The sequence below is a fragment of the Amphibalanus amphitrite genome, unplaced genomic scaffold, assembly GCF_019059575.1.
Source record: "Amphibalanus amphitrite isolate SeventyFive unplaced genomic scaffold, NRLGWU_Aamphi_draft 000052F_arrow, whole genome shotgun sequence".
Taxonomy (NCBI): Eukaryota; Metazoa; Arthropoda; class Thecostraca; order Balanomorpha; family Balanidae; genus Amphibalanus; species Amphibalanus amphitrite.
The window spans coordinates 869,928-896,142 of record NW_024881548.1 but is presented as its reverse complement, the minus strand read 5'-3'; the positions used below and the strand labels follow the sequence as shown (position 1 = coordinate 896,142).

Sequence of the window (26,215 nt, the reverse complement as noted above, 5' to 3'; positions counted from 1 at the left end):
TCGACTTTTTGCCGTCCCTCATCAATTCAATAAGTACAACGATGCGGAGAAGTAACCGACCACCGCGTGCTGTAGCGCGCTCTATCGCGGGCGCCGAAATAATCAGGCCCCGGCGCATGTAAAACTATTCATTGGCCTGCTGACTGATGGCAGCAATCTGGGCCTGTTTATTCATGTATGCCTGCTTCTAGTGTCGGCTACCCGCATCACCGGGCCGTGGTATAGGTATGAGACTATAGGTACACCGGCAGGGTAAACATATGCGGGCACACGGGCGACGGATCAAACAGAACCTCCGCACTGCAACGGCTCTGAGAAACGAAACTGTTGTCTTCTGGAAGCATTCCAAAGTTTTCTAAAGTAATTTATATTTCACGTTCAAAAAGTAGATGAAATCTAATTTTGATCCTTCCAAAACAAAGTAACTTCCCTCAATTATGCCACTCACCCAGCTGGTGAGCGGGGAGCTATCGGAATCCGTTGCAATTCTCCAGTGCAGCTCAGAGTTCCGTCACCCTCACTGGCGGACATGCGTGACAGACTGCCGGACTGCGGAGGGCGGTCCAGGAAGTGGCAACAGCGTCACCACTCTGCATCGTATCCGGTCCGGCTGCAATGGCAGGCCGTACTGGCCGAGAGGGAGCACGACAGGACTGTACGAGGCAGCGGCGGAACTTGGCGGCGGGAGACGACCTGAGGGCCAGGTTACCGAACTATAACGATAATGTCAGTTTCGAGAAGCAGCAAATGCCTACTCTTTATGTAGGGAATGGGATAATGCGAAATCCAAACGCCAAAAATTTGTGTTACGAAGGTATAATTGCACAATCGCTTTGAGCTTCCGATATAAATACTGCAAATACCCGTATTGGAAAGTGGAGACATGCCTTTGACTATGACAGGCGATCATGAGACTACCGTACCTGACATTCCGACCAGTCATCACATCAATCTGTGTGCGCTCAACCGTGGCACATGTGCCTCATATCGTAAAACAAGTGCCTCAATTTGTCCTGATGAGATCCGGCCCAAGTCCCGAGTGTCGGACGAGAGCTTGGAGCGGCCGACACGATGCAATGCCCGGCGGGCCAGCGTCGTGCTTCATTGGGGCGCGATTTGGCAGCTCTAATCGTCTCGAAGGAGGATGTCACTGGTAAAGCATGGCGGCTGGACACGGTAGGGCTCGCGGCACCCAGCAGCAATCCATCGCGACCTCCTGGGTGGCCTGTAATTGTATCACGCCGGCCCGTGGTCACCTAAAGATGATGTAGAAAACAAACGGCGACGTCCGGCGTGAAGCGAGATGGGCTCGTGATGCCCACCATCGCTCGCGGTCACTTTGCCATGTGAAGAGGTTATAAATAGCGGGACCAATTGAGAAACCTCGAAAGGGACAAATAATCATCCAGTTGACTCTAAGAGTCACGTATGATCTGTAGTTTCCGTTATACCCTCCTTTCGGATATATTTTGCCCATCTTGTGACAGTGATGATATAACCCAAAGCATTCAGTGTCCGACTGACGCAGTGCCAATTTTGGGAACAAGAGTGAAATGTCTCGTGGCATTTCAAAATGACCGAGAGGCATTCGTCCCGTTTGACAGACATTTTCCAAGGCTCCGTCCGATGATCATACGGTAAACATTCGGGAGCCATTCAGCGTTCCGCAAAGTGCAAACAAATTCCTTATCCAAACGACCCCGTGAGAACCTTAGCGCGTTCTGGGTCAGACATTGTCGCTTCGACAAATATGTGAGCACACGCCCTGGATATCTGAGCCGCGGTTCGTCTGTAAAAATACCAGCACGGCGATGAATCACGGCTCATCCTCTTCAGATTGTTGACTTTGGCGAGAGTTGACCGATGAGGGAAAATCATATCAGCGTCGCACCGCGCCAGCGAACAAAGAACAACATTCCTGGATAGAGCGCGTCCCGACCTGCGTCTTTTCGACACAGCGGCTGACCTGACCTCTCCTGACTTGGCCCCAGCACCTAATCTCCTAGCTTTATCCATCAACCCCCTTCGACCTCAGCTGGTCCAATAGTCGCGTTTCATCAAAGACCCTGATGTTGTAGTCGAGCGGAGATCTAGCCATCTCATGTCCTGGGCCAGTCCATGAGCATTTACTATCTCGAAATGTTGAGACCAAATTCAGCCAGCTAAAGCTATACTATAAGCACCATAAGCAAGCACCGTTTGTAATGTCCACAATTTCAAACAATTAATTTTTTAGGAGAAAAAATGTAGTCAGACACTGCAACGGTGCAAGTGTCAAGTGCCATTTGCCATGATTCATTCATGGATTATTCATATACAATTTGTCTGACACGGTCCAACCACTAATGAAAACTGTCGTGGACCGGCCGCCAGGGTACAGGGCGGGGTCAGGCGCCGGACCCCGTCACCGATGGGCCTGCCGTGAATGTTGACATTCATATATCCTCCCGACCGCTGAGACTGCCCCTCATTGTTGCAGCGGTGGCCAGAGGCGGTAATGCATTTCAGGTCCTCTATCAGCTGATGTTGCGCCAGGGTTCGGGGCCATTTGTCGAACCCAGCGCGTCAGCGATATTGTACGCGCCGGGTGAGTGCCGGGCTCGGTTTCTCGACTGTCTCAGCTCGGAGTATGATGGCTAAGTGCTAAGGCTAAGGCGCTGTTTCGCCACAATGACACCGAATCGTCAAAACCCACGCTGCATTTCAGCCCTAAGACCGGCGACCGCTTCCTCCTTTTCCCCTCACGCTTTCTGCATCTTTTCAACATCTTCTTAGCACCTTCTTAGCACCTCGGTAAATACCGTTCACATTCCCATTCATGGAACTGTCACTCTCGGCGGCGCCGCGGTCAAAGTCTCGGCGATGGTTTTATCGCCCAACTATCGGCCGGTCGCAGCCAGTCGAAAAACGCCTCTGCACGTGTCCACTGAGGACCGCTAGTTACGCAATACACATATCTCTGACAATGTGACGGTGTGACCATGTGATGTCACCTTATGTAACGGTGACATGTGACGAGTGGTGACATGTGATGATCGCTGACATGTGATGATCGGTGACATGAGACAAGTGGTGAGCGAAAATTGACGTGCATGTGATGCCTTTCGGTCAGAAACAATGAAGGACCTACTTATACGGTATCCCTGAGATGACAACTGTCCCCGTTTTCAGGTGACCTTGTAAGAAATAGGTCACTGGGTTGTTGATGTTACCCTATTAGGGAAAAAATGTTTTTTTTTTCTGAAATGCTATCTGAAAGTCATTTGAGCTTCTTACCAATCAAAAAAAAAAAATGGTTAAACGCTACTCTCAATAATTCAACTATAATCAAAGCAAGTAATTCTTGCATTGCCATTGGCACGAAAAAAAGATATCAGGAATTGATATGAATCACAATGCTAGAAATAACTGGTATCGTTTCCATTTTATCCAATTTATTGGCGGACTATCGTGGTGAAGGCACGGTGCCAAGCCAAACAGGGGCGGCGAGGGAAGATCGCGCCGGCTGCCCGCTGCGCCAGCCCGGCAGAGCGGCGTGCGTGGGACCACCGTCACAGGCACATAGACCCTTCTGGGTCGACCTCCTATACCATCTGCCACCACCGAGGGACTACCAATGAACAAAAACGAACAGAACAGAGGAGTGTGCCGTAACTCTAGCCACTGCCGACCACAAATTGGCCGTTTGCTTGCCGTTAGTCACCGCTGGAGCAGGGACGGCCAATCGATGTGAAACGCAAGCGGCTACTGACGACACTGCAGGCAATTTCCTGTCTGCACGGCAAAAGATCAATACGAAGTTCATGGGCTAGAAGGCTCATTTTCTATACATTTAGCGCACTGAAAGCAATATCTTTACGCCAACTCCGAACAGTGAACAGCAAACAGCTGTCCTGAAAATACAAGCCGAGTGCTGTAGATAAATTTCAATGCCTGTGGAATGTAAAACCATACAAACCCCAAAGCACCTGACCACAGGGAATAAGCTTCTAAAATAGCTACCGTATTTAAAAGTTGGCACGGTATTGGCTCAAAACTAATTAATGATGATGCTTCAAGTTCAAACATGTTAGTCTGGCCAAAAATTTGACAGATAAGCAGAATATGCGACGTTTTTAACCAAAGGCTTTCGTTGGTTGAGATATCGGAAATAAATGCATATATTATTGCATTTATAAGCCTGAATAAACTCGTCGAAGATAACAAAATTTAGGCCTTGGGACATCAAAGCCGAAAGCGCATTGGAATGCGCGTATCGCAGTCACACGCTTGCGTCTACTTATAGATATTTTCCGTCTCCCATGAATCACTAATATCAAAACGTTGTCGTAAACAATGACACCAGCTGCAGTAAATAATACAGTTTTTGTTGTCAGTTCGAACTTCACTGTCTTGTTTGCCACGCTGTCATGGTCTCCCCGGTTCCTTACCTGCCGAGCTCCTCGAATATGTCATAGTAGTGTTCAAACGGCTCCGTCCTAAACTCGCGCCGGCTGCCATTCGAGTCCATGGTCGCTCACGTGTCTACAACACCCTCACATCCAGCTTGACGGCGGTCGTGACGCACTGGATTCACTCCCGGCGCACCCCGCGCACTGACGCACTGCACCGGCGAGCGCGGCGCCTCGACTGAGGGTCGACCGCGCGGCGACCCGCGCCGCCGCCGGCGGCAGCACCGGTTTTTACCCGGCACACCGCGCCGCCGGCCCCACCGTGCGGCGGCCTGTGGGGACGGTCGGCACGGCGGCACCGACGGCCGACGACCGGCCCACCGACGGGGGTCAGTTTGACACCGACACAGGCAATGACACTGGCACTGTTTATCGACGAATAGAGACGTCGGTTCCGATATAATTCTGTCCGACCCTGTCACTGAATATCTAGCCATGCCTGTTGATGTGACAAAGACACTCTTCTACGCGACAATGACGTCACAATTATCTCTGCACAGTCTACTCATACAACCACCGTCATAGGTGGCGGAACGGGGGGGAGGGGGGCACCGCGGAGCACCGTGCCCCCTTTGATTTTGGCCTTTTAACATTAGTCCTATGGGCGTTGCATGGAAAGAATGGGATCAAAAGTCGGCAGTGCCCCCCCCCCCCCCTCTTAGTTGAAGGTGTTCCGCCGCCACTGACCACCGTTACCCATGCAACAGCAGTTACAGAGTGACAACAATGTCAACCCATGCAACAACAAAGGCACTGCTGACACTCGGACGCTTCAGATGAGTACTTGAACGTTGAGCTTCGAGGGCACAGGTCGGGTCAAGGTCAGATCAAACACCTAAAATCGGGCTTTAACCCTCGCCCGCACACATGCCATTTTCCCATCCTAGAACGCACATGGGGGGTTGCCACACACCCCCCCCCGCGCCATTTCGTTCCTGTTGGAGATAGAGCTTCGCGGTAAGTCCAAAAAGATTCTTTGGGAAGAGACGAATCCAATGATACCCAGTTTTACCTTCTCAGGGCAGTCATTGACCTTCCAGGTCAGGTCAAACTAAAAAATGTTTGTTTTGGATCACCGTTGGATATCAAGTGCGCTGCTTATCATATACCGATGACGATGCCGTTTTCTGGTGCCAAGCCAGCTAGAACCTCTTTGCCACACTACCCGACCAGGTTTTTGCTGCTGAGGTCATTTCAGGTCAAGTTAGGTCAAGGTCAATGATATGTGTTTGTATGTCTGTGTGTGTCTGTGTGTATGCTGATGTGTGCACCGATTGTTATGTGTCCATATTACATGAAATCGTGATCTGAGAAGCTTTTTCCAAAAATGCAGTCAAAAAAATTCACGAAAAGTAAATTCAGCTTGCCTAAAACGCAATTATTTTAGATGACCTAGGTTGACATTGACCCTGACCTTGACCTCTGTACATCGTCGAACAACATGTTCAACGATAGGCAGTGGTCGATAAAACTTCCAACGTGCCAACGCCCGTTGGAGCAAGATATTAGCAATGCTTCGAAGAGCTGGAGACAGTCCGCCCGTCTACATGGATGCTTCCTTACGCCTAAAATACAGCATTGACTTATGACTTTCTAATCGTCCGGTGCTGTTATCGGCTGCTCGGTAAGTACCGCGTGTATGTTCCCTCATTCACTCCTGGTCACCCTTCGGTCACCCCTCGCTGGGTCGGGCCAGTCGGCTATTTTTATCCTCTTTCCGGCTAGGCCACCCGCTGAGCTCTCGCCGTGCCGCGCCGTCTGCGACGGACCTGACCCTTCTGCCGGGACAGGTTTCTCCAGGTGTCTCCAAGGAGCCATCATAGCGCTAAGGGTGTGCTCCGCATACACATACATTGATTTTCGCCCTTACTAGCAGGGCCGCTGGCACGCGTTGGCAGCGCCCTGCGGGCATTTTTTCGCTTAGGGTCATTTTGTGGTAAGGAGGATCAGAAAATCACCCTTCAAACTTTCTCCAGGCCTGGGCGTTTTATCGAGCGCGCCTGAAAACGCACAGTGGACCGAAATCACACTTCGATTGCGTTACTTCGCATTAGGTAATACGATAAAAAGTCCGCTCTTTTCTCAATCAATACGGACAAGTGCGTTAAAGCACAGATATAAACTTTTGAATTAGAAGCTTTAAAATGCTAAATTTCAACATCTCTAAGCTGATGATAATCGTTAGTTGTTTCAGACTTTGGCGCGCAAACGTAGGCATTCAGATCCACCGTGCGACCGGTCACCGTATGCAGTAGTGTGATCAGTGTGATGGTGTGAGTTGGGGAGTCGAGGCCGTGTGGGGAGAAGGTGAGGAGATACCGGTGTGCCGACGCGGCGGATGGCAGTGAATTTTCAGGATAGGTAGCAAAAGGCTCATTCCCAGACGTTGTGCCAAATTTTGCGGCGCTACGCGACACCAACTTTTACGCTATTCGCGAAAAAAACTTAGGGAGGCTGCTCCCCCCCCCCCCCCCCCGCCAGGCGAGGGCTAAGTTGGAGACAGTGGTGGGACTAAGATGTTCGTTGGAGCAACTCCAAGCATTTTATCGACCTCTGACGATAGGTGAGAGGCAAGACTGGCAAAAAAGGCCGAAATCAAGGTGTCAAAAGCTCACAAGGCCTATAGCCAACGCAAGATGTTGAGAATAATGGTTCTTTGGGTCATGACATGGCCCGAAAACAAGGTCATACCTATCTCCGAAACCAAAAACCACAGAAATTTGAAATTTTCACTTTTCAGTGGACATCAAGAAAGGATAGAGGAGCAGCTATACGAAAAATCAGGTTTCTAGCTCTAAAAATGTTGAGTGCAGAGCAGGAAGACTACCTGGGGGGTGCCCCCCTCCCCCATGTGCGGGCGAGGGTTAAGAAGCATGTACTTTAGAACCTCGTACTGGGCGTTTCCCGTCATAAACTCTGTCAACACTGTGCACAATCCTTCATAAAAGCCATACCTATACGAGTGGCAGATCCATGTAAGAGTCAGTCAAGTATAGGTCAAGGTCTGGGTCAGGTCAATCAGGGCCCTGTTCAAGTGTCTGCGGCCGCCGCGGCTCCCGCGGCCAAAAAGGCGGAGCTTAGCTGGCGGCCAATCAGGTGAGAGCAGCATTCTGGGTAATGCGTAGCTCTTCCTGCGGCTCCCGCGGTCGCTCGGGAGCGACCGCAGGGAAACTTCGACACAAACTGCGCGCGTGAGACAAAACATTGCGGATTTCACTCTTTGTTTCGGTTGATTTTATTATGTTGCTAAGGAATAATTGCTTCAAAAAGGTACTAATTGAAGTAATAATGCCATTATAAAGCAATTACGCACAAAATTTTGATCAGCATCTCCTTTCAAAACAACCGTGCCATTCTCGTCGCCGGCCGCAGCGGCCGCAGCCGCGAGGGTGTTCAACCTAACCGAAATTAGGCTCCGCCTCCCGGCCGCGGGAGCCGCGGCGGCCGCAGAGCACTTGAACAGGGCTCAGGTAAGCACATATCCCCTATAAAAGCAAATCTGTTTCGTCATAAGCTATAGTGCGGCGAAAAAGTGCAGAAGCTATAGTGGTCCCCCTCCCCCCCCCCCCAACAACAACTCACGAACACCTCAATCCGCCTATGATTTTTGAACTTTCCAAAATACCCGAATATATATGATGGCCCAGTTCATGAAGAAGGGTCCCTTGAAGTTTCATCAAAATCGGTCAAAAAAGAAAGAAGTTATAGCATTTTTATTGATGAGGTGTATAACGCGATTTTTTCGAAAATTTTTGCTTCCAGGACCCCCAATGTTGAACTTTCTTTGACTTTTTTGAGTCAATCGGAAAGCTTGCGATGAAAGCAATCGAATGGTGTTTGTCCCATTAAGATCGGACATTTAGTTTTCGAGATATCAAGGGGAGCCGACTCGCCCCCCCCCCCCTCCACCAGTTAGCGTAGTTCAGAGAGCCCACCAAAATTAGGGTTAAGGTCAAGTCACCAGATCACTTCGAATGACCCGACCTCAAATCACTTTTTTGGAAATTTGTCAGCGTGTCAGAGCTATAGTATGTAGATGGCGGAGTCCTTTGAAATTTTCCGGATGTTATATGAGGTCATTGGCAGCTACAATTCGTGTATCTCGGAATTTTGATATCAATGACCTAAGGTCAGGTCAATTTTTTGGCCTCCCATTATAAGTCAATAGGGAAAATCAGGTGCCTGATTGTTTCACTAAATCGCGTCGGAATGCAGCCTAATATACCTACCATGAATGATTTCATATACGATCAAACTTGACTACCTCGACTCTCGAGGCCTGTTTTGCTCTTGGGCGGCTGTAAGGTCATGTGACGTAATCAAAGCTCACCATTTTTTTAGTTGATAATAACTTCTTACAGGAACTAGATACAACCGCGCGGATGGTCTCATTGTGTTCAGCTCGTCAAGGCGCATGAAATGATATACATGATGACTTTGAGGTCACATGATCTGAGGAGTGAGGTCAACCTTTGTCCTTGACCTTTCCAGGTCAACAATTCATATTTCGATGCGGATTGACGAGAGGGTCGCGATGGTACTATTAGTTTGTTCCTAGCCTGGCTGCTTCGAAAGTTGTCGAGAAAAAACTGCATATCCAGCGCCGCTATTTTAACCTTTTTGACCCCTGTGACGTCATCTTTGACCTGACTTGAAAATTAGCTCAGTAAAAATTGTAGACCTCGTCCGTGTGTATCCCACGCCGTTTACCGCTTGTCGCTATCTTGCATCGTTCTCGGTATCTAAGGGGGGGGGGGCGGTTATCCCCCCCCCCCCGTCGGAAATAAGTTGGCGCGGACCCCGTCGGTGCGCGGGTTAAGGTTTGGCTGCCTCTGGCCACTTGCTAGTCATCATGCGTTACTGTTATTCTGATTATCCAACATTCTTCAACGCCCCCTGCAGCGAGGAGCTCGGCATGGATGTAGCAACAGACGGTACCAAATACTACTACACTGCCACCTACAGGGCAGGCCTGGAACCTGTGCTTGTCGTGTCTGTCGCTATAGCCAAATGGCAGCGGAGGTCGGATGCTGACCTCCGCTGGCTGGTGGCTGCTAGCTGTAGCCTAAGCCTGCGAATACAGGCAGCCGTAGCCTGTGTTCGTTTGATGTTTTCGGTTGAGACGGTTGAGTGATGGAGTCGATATTGAACTCGGACTAAACCCTGGCCGGATCTGTCCATTTCTGCAAAACTGCACTGCAAAGGTCTTCGGTCGTGCCGTTTCGTCCGTTTGAGCTAGAGCCTTGCCGAGAAAAAAATGAGCAGCTATGTCAAGAATAGTCACAGGCTCGCGATTTTCACGCCATATTCAAAATCAGTATGGTAATCATCCTTTCTCAGTCACGTCGTATGTGATATCTTTTTTGTTTGGAAATGGCCATCTTGGTGTTGACCTCAGGTCAAAATAAGGTCTGAATCACCCAGGTTACGTAGCCGGTCGAAGGAGGTACATACCTATGGGCTATGGCATGTCCATGATAAGTGGATGACATGACACATACCCTTTCCCATCTAACCGAGCTCCTGCTAATATTAGCCACATTGACAAAGTGGAACGAATTTCATCTAACCAAAACATATTGATCTTTAAATAAGTACGGACTTCTTCAGAGCTCACTTACCAGGTATACTGTGATGAGCAATATCCACACTGTCTGAACGTAAGGTAAAATATGTCAGCCGACCGAGCGTGAATGGCTGCTTTTAATGTCGCCATTTTCAGGTCTTTATGACTGCCATTATTTACCAAAACAGCAGCTCTTGGAGACCGCGGCTGACAGTGAACACTTATCTATATCAGAGGTCAGCGCAGGGTCGACTACGGTGACATTGCCCGCGAGATTCACCGATATCGCAAGACGCCATTCTGTCCCCCGGTTTTCAGCTGCCGCATGAACTTGGTATCTAGCTTCGTAAAATATACATCGGTATTTGAATTTTAGGTTGAACAAATTTAGTTTACACGATACTATTTTTTCGAACCAAGCAAATTTGACCGGATAAAAATAACATATTTAGTTATATTTGCATGGGTTAGGTATTACATAGATCACATTGACATAGGTAATTACATTTACATTAATGTTAATTACATACCTACCGGAACAAATAAAACCGCCTGGTAGGCAGGCAAGCCACAACTAGTTATATTCAATCCTTTTGAGGTGCAGAATAGCTACCCAGTAGCCCAGCCTACTCCCTTTATATTTTGCATGTGTTCTCGCCACTCTCCACTAAATCTGATGCGCTTGATAGCAGTTTCTGGGGAATACCTGTAGCCTCATTTTTACTACAGCTACATTGTCACAATATGTCACAATGCGGAGCATCGTGATCATTTGGCAAACCGGATGGACAAGTGATTTTTCTGTGCGTTTGTTTTCTAGCGATTAAGGAACAGCATCATTAAATTTCTTAAAAAAGTTTATAAAGCTTTGAGCTCCAACATAATTAGTGGTACCTATTATCGTATATCTACCAACAGACTGTTCTATTCTACTGAGTTGGGCTTATTATGTTTTAGTCAAAGGACATTGTGAAGCGATCAACTTAATTTGAATGCTATAATAACGTGTCCTTAGTACTTATAGTAACATATAGTACTTATAGTAGCTTATAGTAACACGTTACTTATAGTAACGTGTCCTTCGAAGTTTGTTTGCCTTGTTGATAAAGTTCCAAATATCAGCATTCGGATTTCCACCGTGATATGGTACATTAACATGAAAGGTTGAAATAGCCCAGCCTTCAAAGGAATTTAACAGTGACTAATTACAATAATGCGAAATGGTAGGTGTCGCGATAATATCACATGCTGAAGAGAGATCTACATAAAAGTTCTCCACACACACACACATTACAATTTACAATAATGGCTGCCGGTGTTAAAGTTCTGAATAGACGTAGCGAATTGGAACCAAACTTGTAGACAAACTGTTAGTTTGTTGGCCAACAAGCCTGGGGTTGGTGAATCGACAAGGTATCGACAAGGTGACGCCTATGCGAATTGGAACCAAACTTGTAGACAAACTGTTAGTTTGCTGGCCAACAAGCTTGGGGTTGGTGAATCGACAAGTTATCGACAAGGTGACGCCTATGCGAATTGGAACCAAACTTGTAACAAGGAGCCAACTTGTAGATTTGGTTTACAGTGTAGGTATTGTTAACCCCCAGCCACTCGCAGCCCATACCAGTAAACCACTAGCATGAATACACCCAGTATTCGCATGATAAGCAATTGCTACTTGACAGGCATGGGTATAGATTGAAGGTAGGTACTCTTTATTTAGACTGTCTCTATTGGAACGGTTGACGGCTGGTTGGGTTCTCGCAGAGGGTATTGTATCAGCCTGGGAGCGACGCCGTCTGGTTGCAGCACTACGTACTCTGTACATAGCCCTTTAGAGAGCGTTTTCGAATATATCGCATCTCGAGGTTGATTCAGAACAACGAATGGAGGGGTGGCATCCCAATATGGCGATAGGTGTGGTGCTAGGTAGGATATTTTCAATGTATCTGTAAGTTTTTATTTTTTTAAATGGTTATGGTGTTCAAGCACGCAATGCTATATAGCGAAGCATTTGTAATTATTGCAACCACTTACCAAAAACTGCTACATAGCACCATAGTGTAATAAATAACACGATAAATAGATAGATAAATAGATAGACATAAATAGATAGCACGATAAGGAACATGTTTGTAGATATTTGTGTATTGCGTTCCTCGGTCCCGGAAGTTTCACCACCACATTCAGCAATGCACTTTACCGCAATTGCTGCGGGGTAAGTGAATGAACTCCTAGGGCAACATTATTTGTCTTTCCCGCGCCAATTTAGCGCGCGCCACAGCAGATGGCTCGACCAGCCACCATCACTGGTCGCCGCTCGATTGTGTGACACTCGCCAGCGACAGGTACGTACACGGGAAAGGCGTAGCGGACTGCTGGCCTTCCTCCAGCTCTCAGCGTCACAGACTTGATTGTTGGACACTTCATCAGTGGTGGATTTCCAGAGAAAGGCGTGGCAAGCCAGTCATTAAACTTTTTCAGTCGCTGTCAACCTGAAAATATATAAATAGATCTGCAAAAGTGATCACTTTTGTTTGCCTTGAAACGGAAAAGAATCATAATAATATTTCAAACCTGAATTTCTTTGGGGACTATTCCTTTTAACAGACGGTGACCACATACCAATCACCTCAGACTAGCTTACGGGAGTTACAGCTCTGTCGTCACTTGCCGGGACAGATGGGAGGGACGTGCCAGTCACGCTCTCAGCCGGTACCGCTCTGGGTCAGCCGGTCGACGGAGCAGTAACTCAGCACACAGACAGCCCCTGCCACTACCAGTGCAGCCCCAACGCTGAGAGCCGCTGCGATTTGGGGTTAGTGAGGGGGGAGGGGCCTGTGAGGAAGGGAAGGGCTGGAGGGCCATTCTCCTCCGCAAACGACCAGGAAGTGGGAGGGGCGGAGAGGAAGACAGAGGGATGGATGAAGAACTGGAGAGTGGGGGTGTATGGTGCTGATGATCACCGTTTTCCGCCGTGGGATCAACGAAGGACGCCGAGTGGCGCCGAGAGGTCAGTGAAAATAGCCAGGCCAGGCTCCACGTGCGGCAACAGCCGAAACTCGGCAGAGTTGAGCACCTGAAACGAAAAGTTTCGATCGTACAATAATTTTACTTGATGTTAACTTGCCAACTCACGTCTCTTTATAGGCGTCGGTGCTAAAACGTCCATAACCACGGTGTATTGAGGTGAGCTCGCCCACGTTGTTGGATAACTTTTACTCGACTACATACGCGAACGCCTGCGCTTCCGTCTCCTTTGAGCGCGTGCGGTCGTCGCCTTTCATTCCACTGAGAGCCGATCACTGTCCCCCGTCACGTCTCCGCCCTGTCTGAGACGGAGGTTGTCGACTACCGGCCGGCTACGAATCGTTTCTGGGACCTGTGGGCGTCCGGTTATACCTGCCGAACAGACTTCAGAAAATCCCCAGAGCTGCGTGAATCGCCGCTCAGGGTTCATGCTGGTCTAGCTTCTCTCCTTGGTCAAATGGATTCGCAATAATTCAAGAATGCCGAAGGAGCCCTGTGCGACTTCTGGTCTTATCATCGTCACTCGTCAGTTCAGACGAGATGTGGGCAGGGGGAGGGGCGGGAGCCGGCGGCGTCCGCCCGGCTGCTCACCAGTGGACGTCGGTGCCGGCTGAGGCTCGTCTGGCGGGGTCAAATGTCACGGGCAGCCCCGGGCACTGGTAGCGTCGGCTGTTGAGAGCAGAGGGGGTGGTCGGGTGGGGATGGTGATAGGGGGGGGGGGGGGCTCACAGGCCGCTGGTGTGTAACAGGAGAATGGTGTCGCATGTTTACTGTCAGTTGGTGCGGTGAACCTCACTGTGTGGTTTGCGTGCGAGCATCTCTGCGTCGTAGCTCAGCCACTCCAGGAAGGGACCTCCGTCGTCTGTGACTGATGGTGGCTTCTGGCGCCAACTGGACTTCCTACGAGATTGGGCTGCAGCACGTGTTGTGTGCTTTGTGAGGATCAAGCAGCACAGGCACTTCGGCTGACCATAAGTGAACCAATCAGCGTCAAAAGGCTGCGGCGGCCGACCGACGGCCGGGTCGGAGAGGGACTTTTCTGATGAGTTTTGGGTGTCTGACTGTCCTTGTGCCCCAGAACCTAGCTCTCGCTTCTCAGATCGACTGGAAAAAGGAAGGCGCAGCCTCTATCAATGCAGTTTCCGGTGGCAGGAGCTCCTGTGATATCAAGTAATAGTGAGTGATCTGCACTGAAATCTGCACAAACTAGACGGGTGAGTACGACATGAATATATGTCGAATAATTGTTTATGGGTGATGCAACACGACACCACGGCGATCAGTGAATGTTTCTTCTATAAATAAGTACCAGCGTTGAGCAAATAGGGCCATTTGTCCTCAGTCATAGGCGCACATCTCATTGTCCTGGCGCTATCTTGGACTGATTTGTTTAATGGTTTTGTGCGGCATCTAGGCTGAGGAAAGGCTGAGCAACCCTTCAGTCCGTGTGGCCTGTGCGACAAGGCATCAACCAGCGGGCGACATGACTTTGCGGCGGCGCCAAGCCACTTTTATTATCTTACATTTTCTATCAACATAAGCGTTTAGTACCTACTGTAAAAATGCGATTGTATAGTATTCGCAATTTTATGTGACGTTAGAGATAGTCTTTTGTTTTGTTCACTGAACTTACCACAAGACATAAAGGGATCTCGGTGGCAGCTGGAGGCATTGGGCAAGAAGAAACGTTTCAAGATACTTTGGTAAGTTTTGCTGAAAGGCTGCAACTTTACAATGTTTTCATAGTTCGTGTGCCTTTAAATTGTATTCATGAATCGGAATTTGTTTGAACTCGACCACACAATGGCTAATAATGGAGGATTTGACCTTAGTCATGTGCTGCTCAAGTTGGGAGTGACGGCTGAGCTGACCGTCATGAGATCTGTCCACGCCGCCGGATACAGTCCAGCCCTCACGGCGTCATATTTGGCCTTTAGTATGGCGAGTGCTACTGAGTACTGAGCAATGGTCATAACAGTGAGCCGCTCAAATGGCAGTGCCCGAGGTGGACTGGGCCGGTCTCCCATCGCTCGTCTTCCGCGAACGCAGTCAGCTCATCTGCGACTGAGTCACTGGCGAGACTGATTTCGGGAAAATAATTTAATGGTTGGCTGGTTTCTAAAGGTTTTCTGTTAATCACAACAACCACAATCAATGATCAACAAGGTCATGTGGCGGCAATTAATTTTACTGCCTTTCCCCATGCAAACGTTGTTCTTGATTTATGTTAATCAGATATGCCGATATAAGCAATAACGGCCAAATTATACACGAATACCAGTCAATGCTGGGATAAATTAAACGCATTTTCTTAGTTTATTTGTATATTAATTGCCGCAGTATTGATCGTCCAGTGAAGGCTCCGGTCCATGCATCTTAAACAATTACTTTGGTTATGATGAAGTGAGAAAAATTGACGACATCCTGAAGCCCTCGACACGCAAATTTAAACCATATTTCAGCGACAGTGATCGATGTCGGCAGCACATATCGATCGACAAGACTGCAACTCAAACTAGCTGTACATGCTGGCCACCACAAATTATGCTGCTGCTGGTCATGCTGTATATTGTTGCCGTTACGAGCAGCTGACTCTTGGTAGTCTGAGCACAACCAGGCCGTCCGCCGGCCGCGGAACTCTGCGGCCAGATTGTGATCTCCGTACTCGCCATCCATCGAGGCAGATGGCGTGCCGGCCAATACCCGTAACGTGCTCATTCTTGGGGCCATCGATCAGTGAGGGGTCAGTGGTAGCCACAGTCTGCGTCACGGCGGAGACCATTGGAGGGGCCACTGCACTTGGACCACTTGCATTGGTCGGACCAATGAAGAGGCATCCGAGACACTGAGGTAGGGATACCAGTGACAGGAGTAAGTGCAGTGGGGCAAGATATTCAGCGTAACTGTTATCCGGCTCAATAAATAAATGCATGGAATGCATGTGCTCATTCAAACAACTAAACTTGAATTATCGTTCGGATTCGTGTGCTGTTTTTCAAATTTTCAGTCGAAATGTTATTGGGCAGTGGGCACTACTGTGAGTTCCCCTGGACGTGAGGCGTGAAACTGCAGTTCCTACCCTGTCACCTAGATGTCGCTGGTATGAAGCGCCTGATTTTATGCTGTTCCGCATGGCACCGACGTGCATTCGCCACGTTTGCGGTACGGCTCAAGTCTTCATAAATGCTTATTGCCTATTCGGGCATAAAGACGCTGAACCAACGCGCCTGGGATATGGAACCATTGTGATGCTAAAATTTCGTTCATAAATGCAATGCAGCTGTGGTGAGAGTCGAGGCTGAAAAGTGATGCCTTTTCCGTTCGGAAAAGTCTGGCGTCTTGCGGCGATTCCCCTGAACCATGTGCAATGTGTATGAACCAATTTACATATGCCGGAAATGTAAAATACAGGGAATATAGCCGATCCGATCCGAAACATTTTGCAATATTTAATTTAGTGCCAGCGTAATACTGACGGATTAGTTCACTTGATTATCCAAGCTGTCAACTGAAATGGATAGTCAGCAAACACTTAAGTTAACCCGCGCGGGGCTGGGGGGGGGGGTAAATTTTACCCCCCCCCTCGCGAATTTTTGCGATATCTAAAAAACGGCGGCGCGCAGCGCCGCCAAACTTTCAGTACCTTTTCTTCCATCAATTTGACACCTTCCCTGAAAATTTGAGCGAAATCCGTCGGAAAATTTTTGAGAAATTGACGTTTTAATGACGTCATGTTCGCCATTTTCGCCTCAAAAACGGCAAAAGTTCAAACGCCGCTAACATCTTCATTTTTAAAGGAATCAAGACGTAACAAAAAAGGTTATACGTAATTTTACTTTGTCTATCAAATGGCTATCTCGGTTTTTTGAAAATTTTGGATTTTGGCCTAAATTTTTTCAAAAAACTGATTTTTTTGGGAAAATCATTATAAAATCCAAAATTTTGAGTCTATCGAAAAAACCGGAATATATGTCAGAGAAGTGGTCTATGCGCACCTACATACCAAATTTTAGAAGAATCGGTTCAAAAATGTGGGAGTTATTCAAAATTTTATGACGTCACGACACACAAAATTTTTGAAAAATGACTTTTTTGGAAGTTCTAGACCTCGTACGGAAACAAAAATAGCACCATTCGATTCGCCGTGAAAAACTGCATCAGATAGACACCTTTTTAGGCCTTAACAACCAACTTCAAAATTTGACCTCACTTGACCTGACCTTGACCTGACCTCGACCTGAAATTCATCCAGAGGTGGTCCATATCACTTATTGAGTGTGCCTATTGAATTCTATGAGTAAAATGACCCATAAAACATGTGTCGCACATGCCCTTTTCTATATTTTGTTTTTTGGTGACCTGACCTGACCTGACCTGACCTTGACCTTGACCTCTGAATGATATTGTATGCAACTAATATTGTCTTGGTAGCCTAAGAACACGTTTTGGGCGATCAGTCTCAGTCCATGACTCCATTCTTCGGCAACTACGGTGCAAGGCCGATACTGTAGAAACTTGCAATTTGTTCCCTTGACCTGACCTTGACCTTGACCTCAAACTTTAAATTAAGTACATGTTTTTAGTAGTTCGTGATGAGAGCTTTCGATTGGCGTTTGAATTTTCCAAATCGGACCATTAGTTCGGGAGATAACAGGGGGGGGGGGTAAAATTTACCCCCCCCCCCAGCCCCGCGCGTTCGGCTGGAGACCCCAGCCCCGCGCGGGTTAAGTTCGTGGGTGCGCTCCTGGCTAATTCAATATACCCTGTGCTTCTGGTATGACGATGACGCTATACTGTGCGTGCGGTAGTTTCCTGAAGTCTACTGCTGCCGCCAGGAGAAACGCAGAGATCGAGTGCTGATTTAGAGCGATATTTATTTTATGGCCACCAGTAACCAGATTGCCCATAATCCAGTCTTCCAATGTTGCCAATCCATTAGCTGCACCATCAGTGGTCGCCATAAATGAGATGGGGTCTGCTCGAGTACTAAGCTGTCTCTCCGAGCCGATCCGATCCGATCAGTACTCCCTATCCGATCCATCCACACCATCGCTATATGCATCCGCTATATGCATGCAGCTTTCTCGTGGTGAGGCGATTTACAATTAAACCGCAACGCAGGATCAATGTGTTATGATTTTTTGTTGCCTTTACGTTCGTTCGCCAGGAACTTTGCATTAACCCGCGCGGGGCTGGGGTCTCCAGCCGAACGCGCGGGGCTGGGGGGGGGGGTAAATTTTACCCCCCTGTTATCTCCCGAACTAATGGTCCGATTTAGAAAATTCAAACGCCAATCGAAAGATCTCATCACGAACAACTAAAAACATGTACTTAATTTTAAGTTTGAGGTCAAGGTCAAGGTCAGGTCAAGGGTACAAATTGCAAGTTCCTACAGTATCGGCCTTGCACCGTAGTTGCCGAAGAATGGAGTCATGGACTGAGACTGATCGCCCAAAACGTGTTCTTAGGCTACCAAGACAATATTCGTTGCATACAATATCATTCAGAGGTCAAGGTCAAGGTCAGGTCAGGTCAGGTCAGGTCACCAAAAACAAAATATGGAAAAGGGCATGTGCGACACATGTTTTATGGGTCATTTTACTCATAGAATTCAATAGTCACACTCAATAAGTGATATGGACCACCTCTGGATGAATTTCAGGTCGAGGTCAGGTCAAGGTCAGGTCAAGTGAGGTCAAATTTTGAAGTTGGTTGTTAAGGCTTAAAAAGGTGTCTATCTGATGCAGTTTTTCACGGCGATTCGAATGGTGCTATTTTTGTTTCCGTACGAGGTCTAGAACTTCCAAAAAAGTCATCTTTCAAATTTTTTGTGTGTCGTGACGTCATACAATTTTGAATAACTCCCACATTTTTGAACCGATTCTTCTAAAACTTGGTATGTAGGTGCACATAGACCACTTCTCTGACATATATTCCGGTTTTTTCGATACACTCAAAATTTTGGATTTTATAGTTATTTTCCAAAAAAAATCAGTTTTTTGAGAAAAAAATTGGGACAAAATCCAAAATTTTCAAAAAACCGAGATAGCAGTTTGATAGACAAAGTAGAATTACGTATATCCTTTTTTGTTACGTCTTGATTCCTTTAAAAATGAAGATGTTAGCGGCGTTTGAACTTTTGCCGTTTTTGAGGCGAAAATGGCGAACATGACGTCACTAAAACGTCAATTTCTCAAAAATTTTCCGACGGATTTCGCTCAAATTTTCAGGGAACGTGTCAAATTGATGTAAGAAAAGGTACTGAAAGTTTGGCGGCGCTGCGCGCCGCCGTTTTTGAGATATTGCAAAAATTCGCGAGGGGGGGTAAAATTTACCCCCCCAGCCCCGCGCGGGTTAAATTCCTTTTGATTAAAATCTTTCAACTTCTTTGAGTCAACGGTGATGTGTACTATTGACATATATTCATGTATCCATATTGACGATATTTCGAAAGCCCGACTGCCGTAAGTACATCGAAACGTCCCTTGACCAGAGATACGGTTTGTGACTCCCGGGACTAAATGCCTTGCTCCAAGTTGACGAGTAGGTAGTCTCTGTAGCTTTGGTGTTGGGAAAGTAATTGTCGCAAGGAAGTGCCTCCAGACCAATCCAGCTGGTGTTGACGCTAGTTAACATAATATACTAAATATTTTCCCCTTTATTTTCATACCAAAATGTGACCTGAATTATGAGGTACGTAATTTGGACGTAATTTGTTTGAACTTCAACCGCTAACAGGTCAACAGTTGGGTGCCTGATAGGTCAGGAAATGTCCGCTCGGTATCCTCACGGTAAGTAATGGCCCTTACTTCTGTCGTGCTGGACTTATGTGCAGGGGCGGTTCTCCCATATAGGCAAGGTAGGCAGTGCCTACGTCATTTGTCGTCTCCCCTGTGTCTACACCCTCACTAGACTGTGGCTTTTGATTGTTTGATTGCTTTTGTTAAAGATCTTTTTCTTTTCGTTTTTCAAAATGGGTTGAAACGAAAGAGAATTGCCTAAACTTTTCAAAAAATGTCAAACAAAGATCGTGTTATAACAACAACTTGACAAAATCCTTTGCCTAATTGTGCCTACCTCGTCCTACTAGATTATCGACTATTGCCATGTTGAGGCTATTGAGTCTTTTGGTAGAAAAAGTTTAGATGGTCGGCACATCGACTAGGTGCTACCTTCTAACTTTCAAACTTAACTTTTTATTAAGTTCATTAATCATAAAATAAAACACATTTAACGTTATCAATTTTTATCATTAGTTTAGGGTACCTAGCGTTGTTATATCTGTTGTGTTATTCTATTGTTTGTTAAAGATTATATTGGACGAACTAGACTCCTACTGGGAGACTAGCTTGCCTCTGGCGGCAGACGTGTAAGCTCTAGTTAAGTTAATGGTTTTTGTAGATGACGCTGCTGTCGCTGCTTGACGCATCCCGACTGAGCAATAAGGCTGTCTTTTCCCCCCTAGTTTACCTATTCCGTATTCAGCTTTTCTGCCTTACCTACCAAGTGCCTACCTACTTTCAATAGGTCAGCGCCGCCCCTGCTTATGTGGCACGCCCACAGACAATTCCAGATGAATTGCTCAGGTCCAGGCGCTGCCACCGCTAGCCGGGCCTGGGCCGCTGCTGATTGGTCCTGCCGATCGGTGACGTCACGCGGACAGAGGGGGCGCGCAGGCGGTGCCCGGAGCTGTGCCCTCTCTGCCCTCCGGCGCCGAGCCTGTGACCGCAGCGAGCTGCAGTTCCAGCCGACGACTGCCGTCCGCAGGGTCGCAAGTCACACCGGTGGTGTCGGGACCGGTGGGCTCCGCTGTGGACGAGTTGTTACCTCAGGAGAGGCCATATTTAACGCAAGGTTGGTGCATTGGGTTCGAACTGGCGTTGATGGACAGATGAAAAATGTCGCTTTGCCTTTGTAATTTGTATTTGTCTATCGTCGTGTAGGCTAGATTAATTTGAATCGGAACGCGGTCTCAGGCGATTATGATTCGGAAGGATTGGGTTGAAAACTTAATTTGACGACTTAATTGTTGTCCTCTGAAATTACGTTTCATTGTGTCGATCAGCACGCAAAAAAACTACATAAACTCTTGCCTGCTCATGTAAAAATGGCGATCTTAAAATGGATTTCACAGCTTTAGTAAAGCGATCCGTTTTGATGTTACGAAATGATGTAAACATTTGATAAAAACACTATTCTTAATGAAATGATGAGATTTAAATGGCTTCTTTGAATATGCTCTTCCGATTCCGACACGTAAAAATAAGAATAGTGTGCTTTTAAGCATGACGTGTTGCAAGTCTTGAGTTATTAGCCTTTACACAGCTTTGGAACCTGAAATCAAATTAATAAGTCCTTTTTTACCATCACCCAATCACACACACAAATCAGCTTAGCCACACTCTCACCTTCATCGGCATCAGGATTCGAGAAATCACCTGCTTATTGGCTCATTACTATGATATTGAGCAATTCATATGCTATTTCGTTTTAACTTTTATTTACTCCTTAGCACAAGCAGCTACCACATCTGCAGGTGATCAGATGCAGTTCTGATGTCGCGGGTCTGCAGCTCTGCTCGATAGCTGCAGGCCAGCGCTATTTTTTCGCAATCAAGCAAAATTTGACAACCGTTTTTAACTGATCGTCGTTATGATTTTGCCACTTTTCTACCTTGTTTAGCTTCTGTGCATTATTTATTAATTGATTTTTCAACTTATGTAAAATATTCTTTCAATGGTTTAATAGTTACAATGTTGTACTTACGATGGTTTCTCTGTTCTCATTCTTTAACTTGTGAAGATTTACAAAGATTTAGATCTTAGAATTGTGAAACGCCAAACATTTTCAGCCAGTGGCGGATCCAGGGGGGGCAAAATGGGCATTTGCCCCCCCCCCCAACGGCATAATTTTAACATTACGCCTATGGCCGGACGAGGCGAAAGAATCGATAAATTGTTATGGTTTGCCCCCCCCCCCCAAAAAAAAAACTCTGAGCTGGATCCGCCTCTGTTTTCAGCTATGTGTAAGCGATACATAGAAGCTGTCATCTTTAAGATCATAAGTTGACATTTAACCACGGAATATATAGTCTACGAACGACATGTCGTAGACTATATATTCCGTGATTTAACCATGGTACTTACATGACCTCATTCTGATGTTAGATGTCGCCGCAGGTTAAAGTCAAATCGACATTCATGAATTCCTTTAATCTTTTCATATGCAATTTCAAGAACCTTCAAGAAAAATTCAAGAATCATATACACCTACTTTAGATTTTCAAGCTTTTGAGCTAACACGCCGCTTTCATATATTCAGAATACGACGTATGTAAGATGAGCTGGGATATAAATTTGACTAAATTTCCAGGTTCAGTTGCTGAACTCGCGTGGGCCCACGCTAGTTCAGGAACTGATAAGTGAGCTCATGTGATGGATGGGCCTTTGATCATGCCTGGAGCCGGGGTGGGGCGCCTGGGGCGGCCGTCCGGCTAGCCGGGGCTCCGGCAACGGTCCGAGAGCAGATAGAGCTGACTTGTTACTATACTGTGTCAGTCCCGGACCGATCGTGACACTAAACTGTGTCAGTTCGGGACCGATCGTGACACTGTATTGTGTCAGTCCCGGACCGATCGTGACACTGTACTGTGTCAGTACGAGACCAGTCACGACACTGTTTTGTGTCCACCTCGGGGGCCGATCAGTTCAGTCTCGGGACCGATCATGTGTCATTGCACTGTCAGTTCGGGATCAATCGTGCCACAGTACTGTTTCAGTCCGGGGACCGATCATGCTACTGTACTGTCAGTTCGGGACCAATGTTACTGTATGTAGGTAGTGCACTGTCAGTCTGGGAACCGATCATCGCCCACTACGAATGCGTGTGACGCTATGGCAGGACAGAGTGTCTAAGAGAGTGTCCCTGACACACGACTAATGCTGCAGTTCTGGACCGACGAACGGAGCCTACAAGCGTCTCATCGCCACAGTATATCCTCCCTAAAATGGCCGCTGCACACGATCGCCGGACCCTGAGTCTCCCACCTCCGTGCATTGACGAGTAGCTGGAAGTGGCCTCCAGCCGTCGGGCACTAGGTGGCTTCCATGCTATCACAGCGGCCTGAAAACTAATTACGGCTGGTTTATGCTTACTCAGAATTCATGAAACCAAATGTCGGCTGATACGTGCTGTCAGGAAAGCTTTGACGGTCGCTAGCCTGCAAAATTATGAAATTGACAACAACTTTTGACAAATTTGCAAAAGTCAACCAAGCAAAATGAATTTTTTGACTTGGGCCGCGCCTAGTGACTTAACTTGTTCACCTTCTTGACGGTATTTTAGAAATAATCTGTGAAATATTATGAATTAAGGGCGACATCTGTCGCTGCGTTTCCAAGCCGCTAAGCCATAATGGTGCCGGTCGAGCCCCCGCTGTGCGTGAAGAACCAGAATACCCACCGGATGTACATTTATATGATTAATGACGTCATTTTCATAGTAGGAGTTGCAATAATGTCAGTGAGGGGTATACTTAGAGGTTTATAGGCTTAATCTTACGGGATTTAATCACACTATTTGCGTGTAATTTTGTTATTAATGGGCTATATGACTTTCAGTACCTTGTTATTCAGCAGCTGTACTTGCTCCCCATTTGCTCCGTTATATTGCCCGAAGTCCCGTAGTCTGTTGTGGTTGCACGGAATTGGTCATTTGATGCAGCATGCTTTTTGTTACATTCTTAATTTAAATATTAATTGAACAACTTCCTAGGTCATAAATTAATGACACAAAATATTTAGGTTGATCTATTCCTCATGTACTTACCTGCGTGCCACAGGCTCAATTTGTTACTTGTGGCGTGCAATTTCGTTACTTGGACAGACTTTCTCTTAAATGCAGCGCTGAATGTGGCGGCAAATGCGGGCAAGAGACTGTTGATATAAGAGTCCGTTTTGAGAGGGTCATGAGCAATGGTGCTCTGAAGTGCCCATGTTAGCCCTCGCTCATTTTCAGGCTGAAATACAACGTCCTGTTTTACATACTTGTACATGTGAACAGAACAGGTCATAGGTACATTTTGCCTCAACAGACAATAGTAGATGCTTCATTTTTTTCACATGCTAATTCTCGCTGGGCTGAGGTTTTCCATGGGCAGATTGGGCATACCTAGGTACTTGAGGGGTATGGGTGGATATGGGGCAAATATGGGGCACAAACACAACCCATGACAGAATAGGGACAACATTTAACACAGAAGCAGCACCGGAAATTAAACCCGGATTCCTCAACGTAAGATCGATGTGTGAATATTATTGCAGCCAGAACCTTAATGATGGGTACAGTGTGATATTCCTGCGTGGAGTTTTATAATACCCTATGACATGTCCATTTAACGACATCCTGCTTCACATTTTGGATTAGCCTTACCAAATACAGGTCATTTCTGTTGAGAATCACAATATCTGACCAGCCGTTTTCCTTTCTTCGTTCCACACAAGACCATTAGCGCTCGTTTGTGAAAATAGCAGAGTGACTTCTCTGGCCATTTGGAGCTATTCGCGTAGTTAGGCGGGCGGCGGTCCCTAGTTTTGCCGTCTCTATATTCCCGCGAAGATCGGCACGTAGGGCTGCATTTGGGAGGACTGGGTCACTCTGGCTGATGAGCTAAAGCGACTGTGCAGAGGTCAGGCGCCACTCACCTGTCAGCTGAAAAGGAAGGCGTCGAAGGTTTTGAGGTCGCTGGAGAGATAAATACACCGACGGGTGGTATAACTGTGAAATGCTACCACTGATTACTGAGTGAAATAATAATCTAACCCTAATGGTCTTAAAATGACCTCAGAATTAATAATATTTTTCAGGAACTTTTGGGATTGTGCTATCATAAGTTTAATGCCGAAGGCATCTGAATAATTTGTGTCTTTTTATCAGCATATTATTATCTAGGCTATCGATGTATGTCTAAGTAGCGTTGATGTGTATTAACCCGCGCCCTGGTGAGATCTGTTTATAACGCGACCTGGTGGGGGGGGGGGGGCTATTTTTTGCCCCCCCCCTCGTATCTCCGAAACTACTGGACGGATCCGCAAAATTCAAACGGCGTTCGAAAGGCCTGTCACATTTGTCGAAGGAAACCAAATTTCATTCACCTCGGGGTCACTGATGACGTCACAGGTCAGGTCAAAGATGAAATGTTTCACCGTTCACGGGTCATCTAGGGAATGCGCTATAACACCGAAGAAAACGCATTTTGTCGAGAATCAGCGATAGGGCGTCAGTTGCCTAGTACATATGTGCTATAGGAGGTCACTGACAATACCAGGTCAGGTCACAGGTCAGGTCACCAAGGGTCACAGGTCAGGTCACATGAACCTAACTTTAGGTACTAAGGTTGTGCGATGCATGTTTTATGGCCAATTTTTCATTTTCAACTCAATGGTGTTGGTTATAAGACTATCAGGTACGGCTTAGGTCACTTTCTTGTGAAGGTCAGGTCAAGGTCAGGTCTAGAAAGGTCAAATTTTAAAGTTGATAGCTTTGCATAAAATTGGTATTGATTCGATGCAGCTCGTCAAGGGGAGTCTAATGGTGGTCTTTGTTTTGTGCTACGGGGTCTAGAATTGCTAAAAATTGAGTTTGAAAATTTGACGTCATCAATTTTGAACAGTTTTTTCGCTATAACTTCGCCCAAAAAAGAGGTATCAATCTCAAATTTGGTATGTGGATAGAAGGCGGTAAGAACTATCACCTATGTTCCGTTTTGTTGCGAAATTCCAAAAACGTTTTGGATTTTTTAGCTATTATATTCAAAAAATCTATTTTTTGATTTTTGGGGGTTAAAATCCAACAATTTCAAAAATCCGAGATAGAAGTTTTGTAGCCCTGTTAATTTTACAGCTTTTAAGTCTTTATCTTTTTTCTATATTTGCAAAGCTATAGGCCTGACAGCTCTTCCCGCGAAACCCTTTTTTGGGTCGAAAACGGCAGAACATTACGTCACTCTGACGTCATTTCCGGCCAACCTATCATAGCCTTTGGAAAATTTTTTGTTCACAGTGTGTAAAATTGATGTCCGAGAGGGTACTGAAAGTTTGGTGACGATCGGCGCAGCGGTTCTGGAGATATATGGAAAAGTCTGGAGGGGGGCAAAAAATAGCCCTCCCCC

General features: G+C 46.8%; 1 protein-coding gene across 8 annotated transcripts in view; it reads right to left on the bottom strand.

Moving 5' to 3' along the window:
- Positions 1-4,799, bottom strand: part of LOC122377922 (death-associated protein kinase dapk-1-like) — a 164,856-nt gene extending 160,057 nt beyond the window's left edge. For 3 of the 8 annotated variants that reach the window (XM_043358522.1, XM_043358526.1, XM_043358530.1), the window contains exon 1: positions 4,431-4,631. In XM_043358522.1, the coding sequence (XP_043214457.1) occupies positions 4,431-4,510 (80 nt within the window). In that variant the 5' untranslated portion in view covers positions 4,511-4,631. Of the gene's footprint in view, positions 1-4,430 lie in introns of all 8 variants that reach the window. The other 5 variants (XM_043358523.1, XM_043358525.1, XM_043358528.1 and 2 more) reach the window with 3 other exon arrangements.
- Positions 4,800-26,215: the final 21,416 nt, after the last annotated feature.